Below are 25,415 nucleotides of genomic sequence, written 5' to 3' on the forward strand. Positions count from 1 at the left end.
CTCTCAAACTCATATTTCCCTCCATGTCCATTGGCTCATTTCGTCTAGTTCTGGTTTTCTAGCAGGTTTTGTCACACTCTGTCCTATTGGCTACTCCCCTCTAACATTCGAGCTCCATCCGTTACGTGCCGTCTCCTTCTCTTTCACCAGATTCGTATTTGACGTCATCTCTAATTTCATTGGATGTTCGCTAGAAGTCGCGTTTGATTGGTTGAGTGATGGTCGTTGACACGATCTCATTGGCTGCGCTCGACATACTGCTTTTCTCCCACCTCGTTCCTTGGTGTGCGCCTGGTGAATGATGGCGGCGGGTTCGGAATTCGGAAACGGGCTGCACGGATCTGGGTCAGCCGATGAGTCGCTGTTGCTTGAGGAGGGTTCTGGGCCCATGGACGATGATGAGCATCGGGGGGTGCATCGAAGGGGTGGCCGAGGAGTTCCCGCACCCAACACCCCTGGCCTGGAAGAGCTGGAGGAGGAGGAGCTGGAAGAAGAGGAGCCGGGAGAGCTGGGTGGGCCTACAATCGAGGACCCGGTGAGACCCGGGAGAAGGAATGTCGACGAATTCATGGGATTGCGGTCTAAAAGGGACCCCCACGCTTTTAAAATGGACGGGGCACTGCGAACCCCGATTATTCTTGGGAAGGGAAAGCCTTAAGAGGTCACCGAAATATGAAGGGTGGTCAGAAATGGAATACGAACTCGTACTATTAATATATATATTTTTACTTTATACCAGACCTTGGCATTACCCTTCCCCCGTGCGTTGTGCCACAATGTTACGGCCATCGATGCATATGAGAACTCCAATATAACTATTTAATCTCAAAACGTAACGGATCATACGCACCCTCAATATACTATTTTTCGGCTCTACTGAGCCATAGAAGTAACAGGGAGAAGGCAAATACAGTATAATACTTATCACATTTTTAAAAACAAGTTAATTGTGAAGGGGTTGGGATAGTCCCTAAACATACATCGTCCATTCGAGGGGGTTGAGTAAGGCCCTAGACGTACTCGTTGAATCCTAAAATATACCCCTTGCAGTGTGACATTTGTCATCTTGGTTAAGAACGTAATCTCCCTAATAAATGGGGGTAAAATAACGAAGAAATAAAGCGGCAGTAAATAAGTCTCCCAATTGGTCCAATAGGTTTTGATCACGTGTGCCTTTTCAATGACTAGAAAAGGGCCTACAAGGTGAACAGGCTGGCATCACTCAAACTTCAATACAGATTAGGACATGGACTTATTTCTTTGTATTGTGAAAATTTCCTTTAGAGCTCCCAGTTATAGTTTGATTTGTCCCGTTAAAAAAAGTGCGCAATCGATTGTTTAGATTGCACAACTGGAAAAAATGTATCTCGACACGCCTTTTCTCTCACATGTATGGTCTTATGGCAGTTAGGTTTGGGTATTTATTTAAAGCATTTTATGAAAGTCGAGGTCAGCAGAAGAATTCAAATAGATCTTTAGTTGTGCGTTTTAATTTAGTTATGTATTGTCTGATAGAAGACAACGGTATATACGAAGACGGTAATGGCTGTTCCTTACAAAATGAAACCAAAAAAGCAAACAAAAGATAACGGAAACTGGAGTTAGAAACACTGACCATTGGGATTCACGCAGTAATTCTAGCCTTATTCTGAGCTTTATTTTAGCTGAATCCCCCAGCGGCCATATATACTATTTCCCCCCACCCCCTGCAAATTCCGACCTTTATAAAGTTCCTCGTTCCCAGGGATCTGGAAAATCGTAGGTCTTACCTATATATTGCACCTGTAGTTTTGCTTAATACCGAGGTGACGCTGTGCAGCGCATTTTGATTCGCTTTGTTCAGTTCCTAAAAGTTAAATATTCTACTCCCTTTATAGAAAAGACGTCAGGCTGTGGATGTTTTGCTTATTGCCTTGCGTTACGGTGTCCCCGCGTCGGATAGATAGTTTGGAGTTTTTCCCCTCCTGTGTCAGCCGAGTGACCATACGAACCTCCAGCATAGCTGTACTGTCTCTCCCTGACGTGTTCTCATGCTTTAGGCTAGGAAACCCCAAGACTGTTTGAGTCACGTGTAGAGTTACCAATGCTTCTCTTCTCATTCCAGTCTGTTCATTGCAGAAACAGCATTTTCTTTTTTCTAAATTAAATAAATTCCCTTACGGGGCACGAACGTTGAAATGTGTCATTTGTAGCTCTTTGCGCAGCGGTGTACCAGCCCCATCACTTGTAAGTGGCTAGGAGCGAACAGGGTGTTCAGCGAGAAAAAATGTGCGCTCGTATTTTTTAGGCGCTTTGACTCAGAAAGCGCCAGTAATTACTAAAGATGAAGCAATTTTTGGCCAGCGATACGAAGAGCTGCTAATTCTGTGTCTGCTCCGTGTGTTACCCCCAGACTCCTTAGTGTGCGCTGCGAGTGACCTGCCTGTGTGGTTTACCCAGACTCGTGAGTTGAGTGACCTGTGTCTGCCTGTGCGGTATCCCCAGACTCCTGCTGAGTGACCTGTGTGGTATCCCCAGACTCCTGCTGAGTGACCTGCGTCTGCCGTGTGGTATCCGCAGACTCTTGCTGAGTGACCTGCGTCTGCCGTGTGGTATCCGCAGACTCTTGCTGAGTGACCTGTGTCTGCCTGTGTGGTATCCCCAGACTCCTGCTGAGTGACCTGCGTCTGCCGTGTGGTATCCCCTGACTCCTGCTGAGTGTGAGCTAATAATTACTCTTAATACTCACTTACTAATACTTTGTCACATTATACTAATCCCTCTCTACTCTCTACAACTCTAATAATTCTATACTACTCACTCTACTACAATAATCACCACTACTCTCTACTACTGTACAACTCAGTCTCTAATAATCACTCCTCTACTACTCTACCCTCAAATCACTATAATACTTGCTCTCTGATACCAACCCTAATACAACTCTTCACTACTCACAATTGCAGCACATTAGTCATTATAAATAACATGCCATTTACTCATCACATTTCTACAACATATACAGAAAAAATTGTCATTAACAATGACAAAAGCTCTAACTTTTACAAAGGCGAGACCGTTGCATTGTAAATGCTTGTTATTTTTTGCGATCGCGATGACTTTCATGTCCAATGCTTGTTAATAGGGGAGTCTTGTGCTGTACAATCTGATTTCAGAACACCCACCCAGAGTTTTGTGGGTGGCAGACTCGCTCAAATGCAATAGATAGGTAAAATTAAGTCAGCAAATTCCATAGTGCCCTGTGTCACTTAAAAAATAAATAAAGAATATGTCCTAAAAACTTCGGGGAGGAAATCGGAGCCCTCATGGATTTTTTTTTTTTTGCCTCTACACCTTTAGTACCTAGAAGGTCCCAGTGGACCCAAACTTCCACAGTGAGTGCCTTGCCAGGCCTCCAGTGTTCAGTACTCTATAGATTATCTTTCCAACTTTCTGCAAGCACATTACTGTTGCGAGGGTGTTTGACATTGGGAAAGCACAGTGGATGGGACCGCTGTTCACTGCTACCCTCTAGGTTGCATATCTCTCGTCACCTTTTTTACTGTACGATTTTCCAAACATGTATACAACAGTCTCGGCTACTTCCTATTGCGCTATTTACAACAAAGGCACCAACTTTGGGAAAGCGGCAAATTTCCTTCTAAATATAAACTGCAGTACAATCATCCCTCAGTCGTATGCAATACATTAACCAACACATTTGTTATTCTAACTAGTACATTATATTAGATGAAGAGTATACCTCTGTCTGGAAAATATTAGGTTTTATACATTTCAGTAAATCAACACCGGGATGCTTAGGATGTCTGCTTCAAATTTCGTTTAAGTGCTCAATGTTGCTGAACTATTCTGTAGTAAACAGTATCAAACATGATGCTTACAGAGCACGGCTACCAAACTAAAGATACAGGATCCTGAGTCCAAAGGATCACAGAATCTATCTTGTGAATGCAAACATCAAATGATACATTTTTTGGGACTCTGATGGGACAGGATGTCCCTGTGGGTAGGAGCTTTCCCCCTGCTGCCAGTTCATTTCCTCCCTTGGTGGTGTAGCTTCTCTTCCACAGGATTGTAGCCATGCTACAAGGGCCACAGTCACCAATGCTTCCAGTGGCCTGGAAAACTACCTTATCTCGCCATCAGGAATCAACAAAAAACAAGCATTGGCATAGCCAATAGGTTTCGCCTTTGGGACTGTATAAGTGTTTAGTTATCCAGCACAATATCCTTGGTGCAACAACATCAAGTGTTGCATGGCTAAACACTTATAAGGTCCCAAAGGCGTGACCTATTGGCTATGCCAATGCTTGTTGGTTAAGCTTTTCATGTGTTAATGTGGTTTCCACCTCATGCATTCTCTCCCATGTGTGCACCCCAAAATGTTCTGAGGTTCTCTTGTGTACTCTCCCACGCTGTTTTGTTCCTGTCCTTGTGTGTTCTTCTCCATTCCCTGTGTTGCTGTCACTTGTGTGCTTCTCCTCTCCCGTGTGCCATGTTATTTTTAAGTTTGGCCCACTGCATAAGCTATTCTAAAAAATCTAAGGGGTTAGAGCATGTCCATTACTTACCTCTTCTTACCATTGGTATGGCTCCCACGTCACTCCTGTTTGTTTACTTAGCATTAGTCAGCACTGCCTCCTGGGGCTTCTGTGTCCATGCCATGAAGCATGGGCATTGACCAAGTAAGCTTCCTGTGGCTAGTGTCCTTCCACAGGCCGCAGGATTCTGCTGAACATTTTTAGTTACTTTTGGACATTCACTCTTATTAGTGCATGACCAAAAGTAACTTTACTTAATCTCGCCTGTGTTTTTCCACCCCACTGTCGTTTTTCACCCACCCTCTGCTGTCTGATGTGTTGCCGCTCTCAATGCACCGATTTAAAAAAAAAAATAAAAAATGCTGAAGTGTTCGCTGCTATATGACTTGAAGAAAAAAAAGCGCAATGACTCCAGCATTGACGGCGGCATAGCAGTTCTGTTTTTTAAACTTATTATTTTTTTTTTTTACCTTAAGCCATGTTACACAGTATCGGGACATAAAAAAAACTGCCGCCAATAGACTTTGCCAAGGCTTGTTTTATATGTGCACTATATTATTCACACCATGTGTGCTTCTCCCCCTTTATTCCTCTTGTGATGCTTCTCCCCCACCAGCTTCTCTGCTAAGTGGTCTGTTTTCTTTATTTTTATTTTTCACGCTAATGGACTATTTGCCAATCCAAGTAGCATCCGTCATCTTGGATCAGTAAATATCATATTCAAGCTAATGGTGCATGCCTACATCATCACGCATGCATGCGCCAGTGGAATGCTTCAACCACCACCAGCAGCTGTGGGAAGATCAATCATTTATTTAATTTTTTAGGTCAATCCTTGGCAGTGCATTTGCTACTCTGCGAGGCATGCTGTATTCGAGTATGGACTTGAATCTCTGCCCATATTTTTAAATGGCTTGTGCCATTGTCCTTTGTAAATGCTGGCGCCTGATTAGTTAATAGGCTTGTTACTCCCTCCTCAGTACTCCCTGGTCTTCATTTGTAACCTTGCATGAGGACTGGCCTTTTTACTTCTTTTTTTAAAATTTTATTTGTGTTAATTATTAAAACAGATAAAGGCATTGTCATTTACAATGCTAATATCTTAAACTCATGCAAATGCGAGACCTGTCGCATTGCAAAAGTCTTGTTTTTTTTATGATGCTGCATAGTGTTGAGGGATGGTGGAAAACCTTGACGCTTTAAAGCACCATCAAAGGTATTGGCGAAACCAGTGGGTCCCGAAGACGAGATTTTTTTGGCTTTGCCAATACATGTTAAAACTAAAAGCAGGGACTTTCGGCAAAGTGGTAGGACTGCAGCTTCGCGAAGATTGAGGTGCACAGAATCAACAAAGAAAATCCGTATATTGAGACACTGCTGGGTGGTAATTTAATGAAACATCTCACTTTTCTGCTCTATACATTGATTTCTGACAAAAACTGCAAAGTAATCATGCACTGGCACACACGAAAACTAGCCTCCCTCTAAGTCGTCCATGTCTGAAAACCGGGGTGCCTGGTCAACTTATCTAGAAATGGCCTGAGGTGGACCTAAGCCACGTATGGATGTTGATGGCGATCTAGTAAATTAATCCGGATGACCATCGTTGGCATCTTAATGTTTTTATTTTTTCCTCCCCTCGGTGTTATCCACCTCCTTAGCTGCTGTGCGATTTAACAGTTTGTCAGGACACTGGTCTCTGCATTTGTGGGTTTGCCCTAGCGTGAGGGGTAATATGTAACTAACTCCTGGTTGGAAACTCTGTTGATGTGGTTTGTAGGTTGACTTTCTCCCTTTTGAGGTTTTAGGTGCTATGCAATGTACAAGCTCAGGTTGAGATGGGCAGTGTAAGCAAGCTGGATTAGTTGGGAGTAAAAAAAAACTGGCTTTTTTTGGAGCAACATGTTTTGTACTCGTCATCTTGAAAGCAAGCTCTGGTCCCGTTAGGTCTAGCTTCTCTTGACACCCACCTCATCTTCCGCTCTTCTGCTCAGGAACTTGAGGCCATAAAAGCACGTGTGCGGGAAATGGAGGAGGAAGCAGAGAAGCTGAAAGAACTGCAGAACGAGGTGGAAAAACAGATGAACATGAGCCCCCCTCCTGGGAATGGTGAGTATTTGCACGTTTAAGGTAGTTGGAGTCTCCTAGTCCACAGCATAAAAAAGTGGGAATCACAGTTCTGTCCGCACATCACCCCAGTAGTTAATGTACCAGTTCTATTTTGTCTTGCAGCTGGTCCTGTCATCATGTCTGTCGAGGAGAAAATGGAGGCTGATGCCAGGTCTATCTATGTAGGCAATGTAAGTGAATTTATTTGCCTTAGTGTGACTATTAAATGCGTGCAGAGGCAAGGGGGTTATGATTTTGAGTGTTTCTATGAATCCACATTCTCAGTGCTGCCTATGACGAATGAAGTTAAAAGCAAGTAGCCAGTGCGGATGTTAAAACGTTGTTTGCACGGTGCCCACTATCAAATCTGTATCCTAGGAGTGTAGACTTCGACATGCTCCCTCTGCAAACCATTCTCTTACGTTTACAGAGCATTCTGGAACATTTGTATCCCGAAACATGACTATCTCAACATTTTTAAACTACCTGCATCGTTTCTCTCCAGGTTTCTCTTCCTCCCGTTAAATTTTTAAAATTAACAAATATGATTGGTGGTGAATGCCAACTTGGGTTATTTTAATTTTTATTGTTAGGAGGATCATAAACAATTGTTATGCTTTGTATGAGTCACCACACTCCCTTTTCTTGGTTTCATCACTTCTCTAGAATATAGTTTCTGAAATTCCCATTAAAGATGTAGCATTAGTCTTTCTTTTCCACGGCTTTAGGTAGAAGACAAAACCCGTAACATTATAAAAAGCTTTTCTGAAGTTTTTTTTCTCCAAAATATATATATATATATATTTTTACATGCAAGTACATTCGCTTTATCGTTATGGTGGGAGTGCACTAAATGACTAATTTTGTTTCTACATTACGCAGAAACAGAGATGTATGATCCAATGGAGCTTTGACATGGAGCTGTGCAACAGCCCTTTTTGTTGCAATAGCAGGAACTCTTTCCAGAGATAATACCTCTGTGTATGGTTTGGTATATTGTAGATACCTTTGACAGCATTTCAAGTTTGGAGCTGCTTTCACTTTGCTACTGGAGAACATACAATTTGACATAAGTGGGCGTGGTTTACTTTAATGCAAAATAATACATCTAAACCCATACGTTTGCTTTTTGCCACCTGCTCCTCCTGAACTCTTTCTGGTTTATTCCATTCATAGGAGCAGTTGGCTAGGAGTATTATTTACTTGGCCAGAGTGTGTATTTTTCTCATGTGACTACAGGTATGATGTTAAAGTATGCAAAAGACTGATGGATAGAATGCTTGAATTAATCTCGGCCACTGGTTATTCCCAATCTATTGCAATTTTGCACACCATGTCACCTCTGTTAGAAACCAGCTATATGCAAGTCTGTCTTCATTCATTCATTCATTAAGATCTGCTGACCTAGAACTGGCTGTTGTTCCCCGTTTTAAGCGGAGCAGAGCTGGCGGACGCTCTTTCCAAGTCCGTGCGGCGGTGCTTTGGAACTCCCTTCCCCCGGCGATTCGCGGCCTTAGGGATCTGCTTTCCTTTCGCCGTGCGGTGAAAACCTTTTTATTCCCTTGGTTTTAAACTTTTCTGTTTGTTGTTTTCGTTGTGTTGTGCTGCTACCTTGTCAGGCGCCAGGACGCTCCTTTGCTGGAGCATCTGTGCGCCTAATAAAATCGCATAACATAACATTCTGCTCCAAGCCAGGTCTTCCCTGAACAAGGACCCAAGCAACCCAGGACCGTTTTCACCCTAGTTATAAATTCATCAGCCAGGTACAGCTCGGTTCCATTGACGGTGTGCATGGGTCCCAGGGTGTCACACTAAAGTATGCAAAGAAACTGATGGACGGAATGCCAAAATTAATCACAGCCACTGGTATTTACCTGGGCAGCATACCAATCCATTGTTATTTTGCACACCATGTCGCCTCAGTTTGGACCTACTTTTAGTGTCACCCCAATGGGTTCATCAGCAGAATATTCCAGACAGTCTGAAGGTGTCTTGGATTTGGTCTCCGTTCTCTCAAACATACATCCTTCATTTGTCCTGAACACCTTTAGCATTCCAAACATCAGTAGTCTTGTTTTGTTGTAAGTAACTTGCCTCTGCAATTTTTTTAAACTTGTTTGGGGTTGAAGGCAGTTGGAGTGCCTGTGACGCAACATGCGTGGATGCAGCTTGTGGGCAAAGAGTAGTTGTGTAAATATTTTCCTGATTAGATGGGAACTTAAAAAAAAAAAAAAATCTTTTACCATGGGTTTGAGTTGGGGATGCCGTAATTGAACTGCTGTAAATGAATCTCTTTTGTACAAGTCTAACTGCTTTCATGTCATAAATATCTGTTCCTCTCCCCATGTCCTCTACAATTTAACTTTTCAGTTTTCTTCCTCGCCTTTTTAGTTTTTTAAAACTCTTATTTATCACCCACTCAGGTGGACTATGGCGCTACGGCAGAGGAGCTAGAAGCTCATTTTCATGGCTGTGGTTCAGTCAACAGGGTCACCATTCTCTGTGATAAATTTACTGGCCATCCAAAAGGGTGAGTGTCTCCAGTCCCTCGAAACCAGGCTGGTGGGTAGGACTGATGCTCCATACTTATCAGTGAGGCTTGGGCAATGAGCTTTGGGGGGTGGGATCCTGTTGTGTTGGAGCAAGGAGGCGGTTGGGGGAGTTGAGCACTCTTTTGACGTATTGGGAAAAAGCATGTGGCAGCGCCATAGACCTATATGATATGGTGAAAACTACTGCTTTTTGAAATGATTATTAATGGCTATAAAGTTACGTTTTGTTTTTTGTATCTGATCTTTTGTGTCCTTACCCCACCCGTGTTCGGTTATAGGTTTGCCTACATAGAATTCTCAGATAAGGAATCAGTACGGACCTCCATGGCATTGGACGATTCCCTCTTCAGAGGAAGGCAGATCAAGGTAAGCGAACGCATTTGGAAAGTGGATGACTCCCTCTTGCTCCTACCGGCACAAAGTGTGGATAAAATATAAATAACCCATATGTCCTGTCACGTATGCTAGTTTTCAGTTCCTTGTGCTGGATTCTTTACTTCACTGAGAATTTAATGAAGCTAGGATCTGGGATTTTGCTTACGAACTCTGCAAGTTGTGTCAAGAAGGAATATTCAGTAACCTAATCATTACTGTGCGAGATCACTGCAATGTCTGAACGGATTACATGCCTATTAATTTGGGGTTAAATGTTGTGTATGTAACCTAAATAGTTGATGTAACCTAAATAGTTGAGCATAAATATAAAGCTTATGCATAATTATTGTGGAGAGTGCTGCAATGCCTGTCCTCTTTGAAAGCTTTAAGGAAACCAAGAAAGCATCGCAAATGCAATTGTTCAAGCAAAGGCTGTACTTCCAAATCAGATTGCGATTTCCAATCAGCCTAGAACTCCATTTTCTACAGTAAATACTGCCGATCTCTCTTCTGGACCAGCCAATAGCCTGCTCGAAGAAGTTTTAATCTAACATTGCCTAATTTAACTCTGAAAAGTTAATGTACCTCTGCCTAGATACTTTGACGTCTGCGTGCCTGTCATTCTTATACACCAGTTACCCCCATGGTACTCGTACAAACCTCTAGCCTTCATGGTCAAAGATCAGTTGTCACAGAAATCGAGCCCTCCTAGCCTAACACCATCTCGGCAGCCTTGCTCTATAAAGTGCGTCCATTCTGCTGCAACATATTTGTACCTTACTCTCGCAGGAGACTAACAGGTTTGAATCTTTTAGTGAGCCTCACCCAGTGTGCAGCCTTCCTTCCCATGCAAAGTTAATTGGAAACATAGATGCAAGGGCCCTAAATATTGAAGTTTCCAAGGGGCTTCATAATTTATTAGGGGTGTAGGTAAATGGAGTTTTTATTTTGAGTGAATGGCACCCCATTTTTCTTTATATTTTCCCTGTTCAACTTCCTTCCCCCTCCCCCTTTTTTTGGAGGGAGGGAGGGGATCGGATCTTGGGGCTAGAGCCATTTCTCCTTCCAAATTTTTGTTGGCTTTAATAATTAGCTACAATTACTTTATCAAATAACAATGGTACATTTAAGAGGGCTTGTGATTTTTAATTTAAGAAGCAGTATGTTTGCATTACACTCCAGGTAAAAACAATCATTTGATCACTTGACCTTCCAATCACTGCATTTTTCAGTGGTGACCCTTAAACTCGCTAAAGTATTCTATCATCTTACTGTGTTTAAAGTACATGTTATGAAGAAATCGCTGATTTGCATGAAGTGAATATAAGCTATCCTTCGGGCATGCTTCTGGCAATATAGGCAGCTCCTAAAGAAAACTTCCAGATGTTAAGACCTCTGCCTGTCATGTAAACATACCTTTCCTCCTTTTTTCAAAGGCCCTTTACAGAACTGTCTGAACCGCACCCGTATACCAGTGCAGTGCAAAACTTATTGAGTAGCAAAAGTTATTATAAAAATATTTCAAAACCACAGTCTCCTGCAATGCTAGATTTAAACTAACCCATTGCAATTTTTTACACCGCACTTCTATTACACCGGTAAAGTTATAAACACATTTTACACAATACGGATGGTATATGTCCCAGTTGCGCCGGGGAAGATGCAGATTTACTTCATCTGGCGTGGGGATGTCAGGTAGTTCTGAACAGGGGTGGCATACAAGGCTTGAGAGGTCACAGGCCTTCCCTTAAAGAAGGAGCCATTGCAATGCTTACTAGCCCATGTACGGAAGCCCAAAAAAAGGAAGCTGAAATGTTAGTATTAGCCAGACGGAGGGTGCCCCATCCAGACATGGAAATGGTGGAGAGGCCCAGAACTGTTGGTGTGGATTAAGGTCATTTGAGAGTGGGCATTAGCTGAAAAGGTACATATGAAGCTCACACGCAGCGACAAAAAATTACAATTCGATTTAATAGAGTGGCAGGAATTGTGTAATAATGGGTTCTCAGTGGCTCAGAAAGTGGGCAAGACAAGGAGGACCAACAAGAGAGTGGAAGGCAGGGAGAATAAATGCTAGAAGTACATGTCCTATGGATATTTTGCCTAATTTATGCTCTGTTCAATACTGTAATGTATATAACCATGACTGTGGATCCCAATCTTATTTATTTCGCTCCCAACACTGCAATTAAATTCTATAAAGGTAGATAATACACTGTATGCTGTAACGTTTGTTTTATTATGAGAAAATTGAATATAAAGTTGATAAAAATATACATTTCAAAACATCTTTGATAAAATCCAGAAGCCTTTGTGTCGATTCTCATACAACTAACTAATGCCAGTATTCATTTGTTTGCAGGCACATATAGGCGAATGTTAATAAAAATGCTGGTAAACGCTGGTGTAGTAAAACAAAAAAGCAATTGATAGTCACTTAAAGTGCTCTGATAGCTTTGGGTTCGCGCTATATGAAACACCAAAAAACCCAATATTGTATAATACTATATAAAAAGCACAATATTACCTAATGCAATATCTAAATTGCCTATATTTGTTGCAACATTGCATTATGTATATAAATTGTGTACAAAGTTGTGGCCGTTTTTATACAATTCGAGGTACAGTAAAACAATTTTCTACATTCCAAAAAGCATCTCAGCTGTAAATCAACAAGTGAGGGTATCAGGTGAGGACACAGATGGTGCTCTACCTCAGGGAGAGCTAGTGTTGGCCTGTGTTTAGATGTCCGGCGTGAGGAGCGCATGATCACTATGTGTGGTGTTCATGTCGTGTTCTGATTGGTTGAGTGTTTCTATCTACATGTGGCATCTAGCTTTGCTGAATTTTGTTTAACACGAGCCCTTGGCCAAACTTGTTTTATTGGGGCCAATTTCCTCAGACTGGTTTGTGGTGCCACTATGTATCTGTTGGATCGATCAGGATTTTCCTACGCATTTGTCTTTAAGTTGGCAGACCCCACCTGTGACCTGATATTTGATAGGTGTGGATGCAGGTTGTAGGACTTGACTAAGCACTTATCTGACTGGGTTGATGTGGAGGTCGCCTTGGGCGAATCAGACCGCAATGATACGAGTTCATTGGAACGCCTAAAAATATGGTCGTCACTTGTATCCTTTTCATTAACGTTTTCAATATTGTGAATACAGTTGTCAGCGTACATTGACGTTGTTCTTACTGGTATTGACAGTTTAGTTTGCTTAAGTCATAACTTACATTGGCTTTGTTACGAGTTACAGTATTGTCATTAGGTATGGATTATAGCATACCATGGTCACGTTCTTGCTGGAGACTGTGCCATTGTAGGTATAGGTTATGACTTACATTAACACTGCATTGATGGGTGCTGGCATGGTCGTGCGTCCACAGGTTATGGCATCCATTAATATTGCATTTATTAGTACAACCATTATCGGGCCTGTACACATCATGGTAAGTATTGACATTTTATGCACCCATTCCAACAGCTGGTCAACCAATTTCCCCCCTGTGCTTTTGCAGGGCTCTGCAAATCTTAAAAATCGTACTTGACCTGCAGGTCTAGTGACTAGAATTTTCTACTCGACCTAACATCAATGCACTCGACCCACAAATTGGTTGCATACACACTTTCTTCAAAACATTTGCAATGCAGTTTATCTATGACCAGTAAGGCATGATCACATTTTTTTTTGCCTCATTATTATTCTCACTGCAGTGTTTTTGAAGTTACGAGCACAGCCTTGGATAAACACTCTCAGCAGTACTCTGGTACACCACTGAACCTTAAACATACTAGCGAGTGGCCTCGGATAAACACTCGTAGCAGCACTCGGGTACACTACTGTATATTACACCCACTAGAGCGTGGCCTGGATGAATACTCTTAGCAGAACTCAGGGTTCGAGGCATGTGGGCTGCTGAATTCATATCTGTGCAAAGATCGCCGCCTAGTGTTGGGTCCGGATGATCGCACATTGTTGTCCTGGAAGAGTCTTCGAAGTATCACAAGATAGGTGGCTCCTCCCCTGGACTACAGTGCGCATGGGCATCGACTCAATCCCGATAGTTTTTTTCCGCCATTGGGTTCGGATGCATATTTGTTAACTCAAGTTCGGAATCGATAAACTTTCTTTTTGGCCAAAAGGCCTTTAGTATATCGTCGGTATTGTCTTGCGATCGGTGCCCCGTTCTGTTCCAGCTCAGTTCCCGAGCCGGACATCCAGAGGAACCGCGTGGCTTTTCAGCACTGAAGGCCCGGTCGACGCCAGAGGCTTTATCGACGAACCATCATGGTACGGAGCCCGTTCAAGAGTTGTCCCGTGTGCAACTCGAAATATCCTCACATCAACATCCACCCGGTGTGCAACAAGTGCCTGTCGCCGGATCACAATGAAGCCAGCTGTATGGCTTGTTCTTGTTTCCGCTCCAAGAAGACGATTCGACTTCGCGCGCAAGGAAGCCCAGCAGACGGCACCTGACCTGGTGAACATCTTCGAGGACGATGAGGGAGCAGAGCGGGAGGTTCGAGAGAACCTGTCTGATCCCGCATCGGAGATGGACTCCAGCTACAACGCTGATATTGAAATGGTCGATACTGAAGACGTCGTCGCCGAGGTAGGAGACGACGATGGGGCCTTTGGGGCCATGGAAGATAGCTCAAGCGAGGAGCTAGGCCCGAACGTTGATACTGGGGCCGAGACACTTAATAAGGCTCAGGTCGAGGGATTGCCACATGGCTGGCCTTAAGCAAGATCTTGCACTGGGTTCTACATCCTCGCCTTCGGGCCCGGCTTCGGACACTTCTAAGGAGCCACGGGTTGCCAAATCGAAACAAAGAGAAAGCTTCGGTGTCTACGCAACCAAAAGCACTAGAGGCGAAATCGAAAGTGGGTATTGCTTTGGTCTGCTCTAAGTCCTCTGAACTATCGGCACTGGCGAAGCATAAAGGTGTTATCGACCCGGTGAGGTCGCTAAAGGGTGTCAAGCCGAAGACTGGATGACCGAAAAAACTGGTCAAGGACGTCGTCCCGAAAAAATCGGCGCCGAAGACAGTCGACACAGACAAAGGACTCAGAGCTCAGAAGGTTCTCAATCCTACGCGTCGACCAGACAAGGCTAAGAGCGGTACGAACCTAGAGTCCACGCCTGGCGGTGGCTCAAAGGAACCCGTCGAGTCGACGCAGCCGTCCGCCTCCTTCTCGAAGCAGGTGTTGAAATCGCTGAAGCGAATTAAGGAAAAGACTTTGGCTGTCGGACCAAAGGATACTCCACCAAAGCCTGCCAGTAAACCTCAAAAATCGCCGGCGCCCATCCAGTTCACGCTTTCGCCGAAAGTGGTACCTAAGGCCTCCGCCCCAAGATGGCCGTTGAAGCGTCCACGGAGGTGTCACGGGGCCGAAGCCCACAACTGCGGTACTGGTTACACAGCATCAACAACCCTCGCTTGAAGAGCAGTCTGAACAATTCATCGATGCCGACACGGGTAGACTTTCAATTTACAAACGAAAGATCGCCCCGGAACAGCCTATGGAGTCCTAAAGAATCCCATTGAAAAAGAAGGAATCCACTACAACACCCGTTCTTGTCCAACCTGTATCTCCACGTGGCCAAGACACTGCTCCTGTTTCGCCCACTTACTCTGGTGTGGAGACAGGGGAAGGTGACAATGAGGAGTACAGCTATCCTGTAGACACTGATCCAGAAGATCACAATGAACCCTGGGCGGACGCTGCTGACCCAGGGGATCCACACACTGCCCCGGCGAGTCATGTGTATGCTGTAACATCGCCTACTGAAGACTCGGCGGCGTTTAATTCACTTATTGAAAGGGCAGCCAAAAATCATGATGTCCAGCTCCATGCTGATCCTATTGAAGTGGATTTTCTGTTTGACACCTTTTCCACTTTAGAGAGAACTGTCAAGACTCTACCAATGCTAAAGGGTGTCTTAAAAGATGTAGACAACAAGGAGATTTTCAATTTAAACCAGGGAAAATTGGGCGCGCACCAGTGTGTCCGCACAGGTAGAGAGCACTCTCAAGTGAGGGGTATAGGCAAAAGGGCGAGCGGTAATCTCACAAGACCGCCCAAAGTTGGACCCCGGGGATCCACACAAACAATAGAACAGCAAAGCCCCTGCACTACACAAAAGTGTGACACTTTACAGTAATGACATATATGGCAACAAATGATTAATAAGTACACATCCACATTTTCAGAGTAGCTGTAAAAGGATCAGTTACTCCAGGTTCAGGTACAGGAGTTCCGTGAAAGAAAGAGAAATGTTCAGTTCTTGGTGTAAAGTGAAAGGTTTATTGTTCCTTTGTTAATGCCAACACGTGTTTCATCGCAGGGAACCTACTGCGAATCTTCAGGGCTTCCTAAGAATGAATGTCAAATTTTGACACATTGGTGCGCAAAGTCCGTGTCAGGACGAGCTTCTAATGAGCAACACAGTGTAGAAGAAAGGAATGTAGCACGCTGCCCGCGTGTTCGCGGAATCTGGTTTGGTATTTCAGGGTGTCTAAAACCGGGAGGAGTTGACGGATTGAAACAGGGTCTCTGGATGAGGGACTCGCAAATCGTGAAGGCGGGTACACCTTCTTGGTCAGGAACTCCCTCTTGTGTTTCCCGGTGCCGTTTTCCGATGACGGACCGTCATCGGAAAACGGCACCGGGAAACACAAGAGGGAGTTCCTGACCAAGAAGGTGTACCCGCCTTCACGATTTGCGAGTCCCTCATCCAGAGACCCTGTTTCAATCCGTCAACTCCTCCCGGTTTTAGACACCCTGAAATACCAAACCAGATTCCGCGAACACGCGGGCAGCGTGCTACATTCCTTTCTTCTACACTGTGTTGCTCATTAGAAGCTCGTCCTGACACGGACTTTGCGCACCAATGTGTCAAAATTTGACATTCATTCTTAGGAAGCCCTGAAGATTCACAGTAGGTTCCCTGCGATGAAACACGTGTTGGCATTAACAAAGGAACAATAAACCTTTCACTTTACACCAAGAACTGAACATTTCTCTTTCTTTCACGGAACTCCTGTACCTGAACCTGGAGTAACTGATCCTTTTACAGCTACTCTGAAAATGTGGATGTGTACTTATTAATCATTTGTTGCCATATATGTCATTACTGTAAAGTGTCACACTTTTGTGTAGTGCAGGGGCTTTGCTGTTCTGGTGTCTTAAAAGATGCTGGAGACATATTTAAAGAGCCCACAAGGGCCAGGGTGATAAACCCCAGAATTGAAAAGAAGTTCAAACCGGCGCCTGGGCGCCCTACTTACATTAAGGGACAGTTGCCGTTGGACTCTCTGGTTGTTTCCAATGCCCGGAATAGGGCAAACTCGCAAACAACGGGTGATGCTCCTCCCCCTGACAAAGAATCTAAAGTGCTAGAAGCATCAGGGAAAAGGGTGGCAGCTCAAGCGGCCAATATCTGGCGCATTTCAAACACTCAGGCACTCTTAGCCAGATATGACAGGGCCCATTACGATACACTTGAGACCCTGTTACAACACTTGCCAGATGAATATAAGGAGGCAGAAGAGATGCTCATACAGGAAGGAAAGCTCATATCAAATGCTTCTATCAAGTGTGCACTGGACTCAGCAGACACCGCGGCCAGAGCCATTAACACAAGTGTGATGTTGAGGCGACATGCCTGGCTCAGAATCTCCGGGTTCAAGCCAGAGATACAGACCACCATATTAAATCAGCCTGTAAACCCTGATCATTTATTTGGCCCAGAGGTGGACACCACCTTGGAAAAAATCAAAAAGGACACTGAAACGGCAAAGTCTATGGGGGCTCTCCAGTCGCAGCAGTTCAGGGGTGGTTCTTTTCGTTGCTCAAACAATAGAGGAGTTTCCAGAGGCCAGCTGTCCCAGCAAAAACAGTACAATAAAGGTGGCGCGCAAACCACATACACCAAACAAAGTAGAGGTGGCTATCGTGGAAACCGTGCCAAGTGCAGAGGTCGTGGAAATAGCTCCAGATCCTCTGCCACTAACAAACAGTGACGACTTGTCACTGCCCCCCGACCATACAACACCGGTCGGGGGGAGACTACAACAGTTCCTGCCGATCTGGAAATCCATCACCACAGACAGGTGGGTCAGGAAGCTTATCCAGTACGGTTATTGTCTGGAGTTAACATCCACTCCACCCAACATACCCCCAAGACACCGTCCTATGTCCACAGAGTATTTGCACTTATTGCAGCAGGAGGTACTCGTCATGCTGCAAAAAGGAGCAATCGAACTCTTGCCTGTGGAAGAAAGCGGTACAGGAGTGTACTCACTGTACTTCTTAATCCCAAAAAAGGACGGGTCCCTCAGACCCATACTGGACCTCAGACCCCTAAACCAGTACATTCTATCAGAACACTTTCACATGCTAACACTGCAGCAGGTCCTACCGTTGCTCAGTCAGGGAAATTTTCCTCGCAACATTAGATCTGAAAGATGCATACTTTCATATTCCGCTACACCCGCCACACAGAAAATACCTCAGATTCACCATTCAGAATCAGCATTACCAGTTCAAGGTCCTCCCTTTCGGAGTGACGACGGCACCCAGGGTGTTTACAAAGTGCCTGGCGACAGTGGCTGCACACCTACGGAGACAGAATATTCACGCCTACCCTTATCTGGACGACTGGCTTATCCAAGCAAAGTCGGCCAAGCAGTGTGCCGGCCACATGTCCCACACCATTCACCTTCTTCACGATCTGGGATTCTCACTGAATTACCCAAAGTCCAACCAACAGCCCGCCCACGTTCAACAGTATCTGGGCACGACAAAAGACACTCTGGCAGCCAAAGGACAGCCAAATTCAGTGAGGATCAACGGCATTAAATTGCAGATACAAAAATTCAGACCGCAACACTCGCTTCCGGCACGAGTGTTCATGCAGTTGATAGGCATGATGGCCTCCTGCATCTTCATAGTCCTGCACGCGAGACTACATATGCGTCCGCTTCAGGAGTGCTTAGCACGTCAGTGGAATCAGGCTCACGGACAGTTGAAAGACCTAGTGTTGGTAACCGGTCGTGCATACGACTCTCTGCATTGGTGGAATCCACAAAACCTTTGCAGGGGACGACCATTCCAGGAGCCTGTGCCACCGATCATTCTTACAACGGACACATCTCTCCAGGGATGGGGAGCTCATGTACTCCACTACACAGTGCAGGGACTATGGACAACGCAGCAAAAGAAAATGCACATCAATCTTCTAGAACTGATGGCTATCTTCATGGCAATGAAAGCATTCAAAGTACATCTGTGCAACAAGGTAGTGTTGATCCGGACGGTCAACATGACTGCCATGTACTACATTCAAAAGCAGGGAGGTACACACTCTCCACAGTTGTCTCATCTGGCTCAGAGCATGTGGAAGTGGGCCATTCAGAGGTACATCTTCCTCATGGCGGAACACCTCCCAGGCAATGACAATCAGAATGCGGACCTGCTCAGCAGGTACAGCCACCAAATGTACGAGTGGGAGATACATCCATCAGTACTCCACCCTTACTTCCAGCAGTGGGGTCATCCAGAGATAGACCTGTTCGCCACATAGGAAAATGCCAAAGCTTTGCCGCCAGGTTCCCACACCCACAGTCGCATGGCAATGCGATATGAATGAACTAGTCAGGCATATTTGTGTATGCTTTTCCCCCAGCACCTCTAAAACCGCTGGTGGCACGCAAGCTGAAGCAACACTCGATGACTCATCCTAGTTGCTCCGACGTGGGCACGCCAACCGTGGTACACCACGTTTCTAGAACTATCTGTGGTACCACATCAAAGGCTGCACCTCACACCCAGGCTTTTGACGCAGAGCCATGGCGACATTCAGCACCCAGATCCGCAACAGCTCAACCTGGCGATCTGGCTCCTGAGACCTTAGAAGTTGGCTACCTCAACTTGCCTCCCGACTGTATGGATATCATAAGAGCGGCAAGGAGGCCCACCACCAGAGCATGCTATTCGGCAAAATGGAAGCGGTTTGTCATTTATTGTGCAGACCACAACATCAACCCGCTAGACGCGTCTACTCACAACATCATTTGTTATCTGTTACATCTATACAAATGCAATCTGGCCTATGCTTCCATTCGTATACATTTATCCGCAATAGCAGCTTATCTACAAAACAGGCAGCATCTCTCACTTTTCAGAGTGCCTGCCATCAAAGCTTTTCTGGAAGGACTCAAACGAGTCATTCCTCCCCGGACCCCACCGGCTCCTGAATGGAACTTAAATGTGGTCCTCACCAGACTGATGGGTCCACCTTTTGAGCCTCTACATTTATGCGAGATTCAGTTCTTAACATGGAAAGTGGCTTTCCTGATAGCGATTACATTGCTGCTCCAGGCACTAACTATCCAAGAGCCATTCATACAAATTCACTCCAACAGGGTGGTCCTTCGCACTAACCCTAGGTTTCTTCCTAAGGTGGTTTCACAGTTCCATACCAATCGGACTATAGAACTGGCTGTGTTCTTCCAAAATCCTGAGTCAGACGTCAAGAGAGCCTTAATGTATTCCAAGTGCATGTACCTTAGGGTCCCCCTGCAGAGAGATCGAGCCGTCCTCAGCAGGCTTACATCACGGGCAGATCTCCACTCGCAGGGCTCCCAGGATCATGGTTAAACACCCAAGGTGCAGGACGAGAACTTCTGCTTCCCTAGGGCACCAGTGTCATTCATGGCCTGCCTCCGGTCAATTGAATTGGGTACAGGGGTTGGCAAAGGCAGTTTACACGCTTCTCAGGCAGTATATCCTCCTGCGGCACATTATCAGCAGACCGAGCCTGCGTTGTAATCAGCCAATCAACACCTTTGCTTTTCCCCCATTTTGTTGCAGCAGTTCCTGAACATTTCACCCAGCTGCCCACTAAAGCCTTCAACCGGCACTGCACTTTAGCACAGCGACCAAGCTCACTCGACAGGCCGGCCAAGTAGGCCTGAAAACTGTCTCGCCCTGAAAGAAATTGACTCGCATTTGCGAGCGGGTGAGTACATTTTTTAAAGCCCTGTTTTGACAGTACCCGGGGGGGGGGGCCGCAGGCCAGGGGAGCTCAAATGCCTGACTTCTCCTTGGCCCCTGGTAGCTAGGGAGAGAGCAGGGCACAGACCTCCCCTAAATTCAGCAAACTGTCTCGTCTCACTGGGGCCGGAGGTTTGCTTAACCCCTTCCATGCTGATGACGGCCCCCATCCGTCATGCATTACAGTGCTCGTGTGCTGATGACGGCTGGGGGCCGTCATAAAGCCATTGATTCTTTAAAAGCCTAGCACACGAGGAAAATCGGCCCAGCATGGAAGGGGTTAAAGTAGTCTATCTTTCCTGTGCGGGATAGTCTTTCTTGCCTGTGCTGGGTAGGGGGTGCATTTCTCAAGTGTCCTGGGCCCAAAGGTGCAGCTGGTCCCTCCCAGGCCATGCAGCGGCCGGGAGGGTACTGCAATGAGCCTGGGGCACTTTTGGGGCTCCCAAGGCTTGCAGGTATAGATGGGCACTGCGTTTGTTGAAGACAGTGGGCCACTCAACCTCTCTCAGCGCGGACCCTGTTAATCTCCACGGGGCTTTGCGGCTGCTCCTCTGGTCGCCATCTAGAAGTGAGGGACCGGCTGCTCAAAGATAAAATGCATATATTGAAAGCACTCCTCTATGACTTGGCATCACAGTTTAAGAACAGTGATGAGACTGTTCAGCATGGAACCTATGTATTTTGAACACGACCATGGCAGTTACATGAAATTTCTGGTCTAACCGGGTGTTTAGGCTAAACGTAGTAAGAGGACAACAATCCGCTACAAATCTTCCTGTGGTCATGTTAATGTAAGCACCTCGGTGATGTTTTGGTTCTGTTGAGTCTTAGAGTAACCTTAGTGAGAGTAGTACACTAAATTACAGCAGCGATCTAGGGCAGGTAAAACAATTAATTATATTTCAGTTCTAGTGGTCATAATAGATGACAGTGAAAATAGTACCGCACGAACAGGCTTCTCACTATTTGTGTGATTGTGTTTATGCCTTATGGGGTTTGTCGCATGACTAAATTTAGTGTTATCCAGTATATTGCGTACCCTCTTTCGTTCTCGCCAACAAAAAGGACCTAAATGGCTGTGCTTCTGATTTTGTATTCTGATATTTCAGTTTGGTTGACAAGTTTGGTTTTCTGTTCAGTCTTATTTGTTTCTTTCACCATCCAGATACATCCTTGTCCCTGTTTGTTGCTTGGTTGCAGGATTACTTTTTTTAAACCTATTTTTGTGGAAGTGCCGTTCTTTAAGTTTTATCTTGTTTTTATTCTAGGTGGTGCCCAAGCGGACAAACAGACCAGGTATCAGCAGTACAGATCGGGGATTCCCACGAGCACGGTACAGAGCCAGGACAGCCTCCTACAGTTCCCGGTCCCGATTCTACAGTGGCTTCACCCCAAGACCTAGAGGAAGAATCTACAGGTCTGAATAGATAGTCTGCTTGGTGTATGGGGCATGCGCTCCTTGAACAGGCATTAACTTGAAGGGTGGGCGGTGATGGTGGGAGAGGCCCACTGAGATGCTTAGTGTTTGGTAGGTGATCTTAATGACTGGTTTTTGCCTGCAGTTCTGAGCTCCTTGTCTAGATGCTTGGACAGTGCAATGCACAGAGCTCATGATGTAGTGTGAGGCAGTTGTGAAAGGGCAGATGTTTAGGTAGGAAAAAGTAACCGCTTGCCTTCAAGCCTGCTCTCCTTTTTACACTGGGCAGCATTTTGGTGAATGCTACTCCCTTGCATTGTGTGCAGGGACGGAAGATAATAGGAGGACTGAATGATGGGGTCTTGTAGCCACATATGGTGTGAGTGGAGCATAGTTGTAACTGGCAAGTATTGGGGGGCTGAGTGAATGTCGGGATGCAATGGTGATTGATGCAGACAAATAAAATTGAGCAGATGTGATGCTTAATTATAACGAGGACAACCTTGATTTCTGGAAAGATGAATGCTGCAGAGGATACCTACCAGTAGCTTCACTTCCAAATTGAGACCATACTGCAAGTGTCCAGTTTAGAGAATAGTGCTAGGGGACCGTTGCCTGGTTCTTCTGGCAGGACTGAATAAAATGTGGGAGGGGTTTAAAAAGTTCCATGTAGTTGAGCTCCTCTCCACAAATTGAGCTGAAGGTGCAGATGAGATCCTTTGAGGAAAGTTGGAGAGAATAGCAAATAGTCTTCCCCCTTGAGCATAAGGTGGAACTCAAAAGTAGCATTCACTCAAAATATCAATGACTCTTGAGTTGGTTGAGTGATCGATTTGAATGTGTCGTGAATGAGTACACGATGATGGGGATGTCCCCTCGATCAGCTGTTTAGTGGGAAGATTGTGTTATTGGCTGTATTGCAGCTTCTTAAAGAAAAGCTTAAGGGATTAAAATAAGTCAATTGCTGTTAAAGGATTAACATGAAAAAAGCAATTTCCTGCACTGAAAATGAGAATGCAAAGCTGAAAGGGGGCATGTACAGTTGCTGGAAGGGTTAGTACAGTGGAAACGATGAGGCTTGCTTTCCTCCTTCCCTTTGCACTAGAGTAGACTTACCAAGGGGTTGGATTCCAGCGATTGTATTTATTAAATGGGTAGATTTCCTTCAATTAACTGACCTAGCATTCTGCTTCTTCTCTTTCAGGGGCCGCGCTAGAGCTACATCATGGTATTCCCCTTACTAAAATTATGTTAGGAAGACGTGGAAAAAAAAAAGAAAAAAAGTACAAAAACAAAAAAAATCAAAAAAGAAAAAAAAGAACAGAAGACATGAAAAGATATTTTTTAAAAAAAAGAAAAGAAAAAAAACTGTACTTTGAAGTTCTGGGGGAACCTGGGGTGCTCCGTATTCCTGACCACTCCTCCTGCTCGTTCCCTCCTTATTTCCCATCCCTGTCTCCAACCTTGCCCCTTCTATGCTCACATTGTTTGTGTATAGCATCCCACTCCTTTCCCTTCACCTGTTGTCTCCACACATTTTTTCTTTCCTAACACCTCTCCCTCACTTGTCTGCCTGTCCCCTTACCAACTCCATTCGTCAATTCTTTTTCCTCATCTTTAACTCTGCCAGTTTTCTCTCCAGTAACGTTCGTCTTCACTTCTCTGCTCAAAACCATTCTCGATTTGCTCTTTGTTCCTTCTGTCGAGTAGGTTCAACCCTTCTTTGCGCACACTCAGTCTCCTGTGACGGCTTATCAATCGCTTCTGAATACCAATACTTTGAGTCCTTGTTGATTTCCTCCCCCTTCTGCCCCCCTCACTCTTTTGACTTTCCCTTCCTTCTGCTTCTACTGTTCACCTACCTCTTGTCTGGCTACCCTACCTAAACTTTTACTCAACCCTTCCCAGTGTGCGTCTGCTCCTGCTGTCCTCTTCCCTTTTTATGGTCTGCTTAACCATGGGAAAGTATTATCATGCACAGGCACAATGGTAGCTGGTAAGGTGCAAGGCACTATTTCCTGCACTCTTTTTCCCTCTGTCGGGTATTGTTTTTCTGCCTTATGGCGATGTTGATAATGACTTGATGTTGAAAGCTAGAATGGTAATGTCGTATTTTCAGTTGCATACCATAACTTTTTCATATGGTTTGTGTTCCCCTCTGGCACACCTTGTGTAAAATTCCAACTCTTACCAGTCCTGTTTTCCCTTAGTCCCATCATTTTAGCCTTTGCTTCTATGTTCTTCTATGTCACCATATGTCTGTTTTCTGTCCTAAAGTTTGCCTACTTTTAATGACTGTAGTCCTTTGCCAGGGTTCCGTTTTTTGGACTTCGTGGGCCTTTCCTAGCTGTTAGCGCATTTAATGTGTTTCCTGTGTTAGTCTTCTACCAGGGCTGCCACCTCAGTTTTGGTGGATACTCCGCTTTGCATCTTTTTTTTTAATTTAGTCTCCCCCGCTACCCTTTTACCTCTCCCGCCCCCAAAAAAACATACTTTCCTCTGCAGAATGGATATTACCATAATGCTGTTGGCTTGTTTGCAACTGTTTGTTTTGGGCTCCCACAGCTTATTTGCACCGGCTTCATTAGAGCAGGCCTCTCCCTGTGTTTGATTTTTGCCTTCATACTCCCTTAAACTGTTGCTGACTTTGTCTCCCATCTGCACTTTTGTCTCCGCTAACTGACCAAGGTTTGGTTGACTGTATGCTTGTGGGAACAGGGCTGGTTTTGGCAGGGGAGGAGGCCAGTCGATGTTGTGAGGACTCCCCTATCCTGGGTAAATGTGCTTCTTTATTGTTGTGGTATTGCTTTGCTGTGAATTCTTCTCTTCACAGGTTTCTATTAGCAGAAGACACTGCACCTACAGTGACTCCGGCTGTCTCCACTCAGTGCAGTTCATTTGTTTTTGGTGGAGGGGTATGGTGGGGCGGTGGGGTGGTGGGGTGGGCAGAAGTGAGGTCAGAGGAGAATGCACTGGTCCCAGTGGAAGATATAAGTTGGGATGACACACTTTTTAAACTTTTTTTTTAGGAGGAGACACTTTCTTTTAATCTTGTATTGGGGCAGGGGAAAATAAAGATGTTGGAGCGAAACTGTCTAGCCGGTCTTTTCTTTGTTTTGTGTTGGAATGTTGATAACCAGTACCACGCGCTCCATGTGCCATTAGAAGTCTGGAACATTTGAGGGCACATGCTTATCACTCTGCTTTGAACCGCTCTGAACTTTTTTCCCTGTATATTATGCCCTCAACAGCTGATGAATATAGCATTTAGTGTAGCCAGTAAAGGTTCACTGACCTTAATTTTTGTAATGCAAAAAACTCACTTCTAATGCACTTTGTGATGGGAGAAAGTCCT

General features: G+C 45.0%; 1 protein-coding gene across 1 annotated transcript; it reads left to right on the forward strand.

Annotated features, from left to right (window-relative positions):
• The first annotated feature begins 251 nt into the window (after positions 1-251).
• Positions 252-25,151, forward strand: PABPN1 (poly(A) binding protein nuclear 1). Its single transcript, XM_086923763.1, has 7 exons — positions 252-535; positions 6,536-6,650; positions 6,774-6,841; positions 9,074-9,180; positions 9,481-9,568; positions 21,912-22,060; positions 23,265-25,151. The coding sequence occupies exons 1-7, from the start codon at positions 299-301 to the stop codon at positions 23,302-23,304; spliced, it is 804 nt and encodes a 267-aa protein (XP_086779889.1). The 5' UTR covers positions 252-298; the 3' UTR covers positions 23,305-25,151.
• The last annotated feature ends 264 nt before the right edge of the window (positions 25,152-25,415 follow it).

This window comes from Lissotriton vulgaris, chromosome 5 (assembly GCF_964263255.1).
Source record: "Lissotriton vulgaris chromosome 5, aLisVul1.2, whole genome shotgun sequence".
NCBI classification, from domain to species: domain Eukaryota; kingdom Metazoa; phylum Chordata; class Amphibia; order Caudata; family Salamandridae; genus Lissotriton; species Lissotriton vulgaris.

Bases quoted from the DNA above. Each gene is read 5' to 3' on its own strand.
- PABPN1 (XM_086923763.1), top strand. From the start codon at position 299: ATGATGGCGGCGGGTTCGGAATTCGGAAACGGGCTGCACGGATCTGGG. The intron at 536-6,535 runs GTGAGACCCGGG...TCTTCTGCTCAG, and splicing joins GGCCTACAATCGAGGACCCG to GAACTTGAGGCCATAAAAGC. The intron at 6,651-6,773 runs GTGAGTATTTGC...TTTGTCTTGCAG, and splicing joins GAGCCCCCCTCCTGGGAATG to CTGGTCCTGTCATCATGTCT.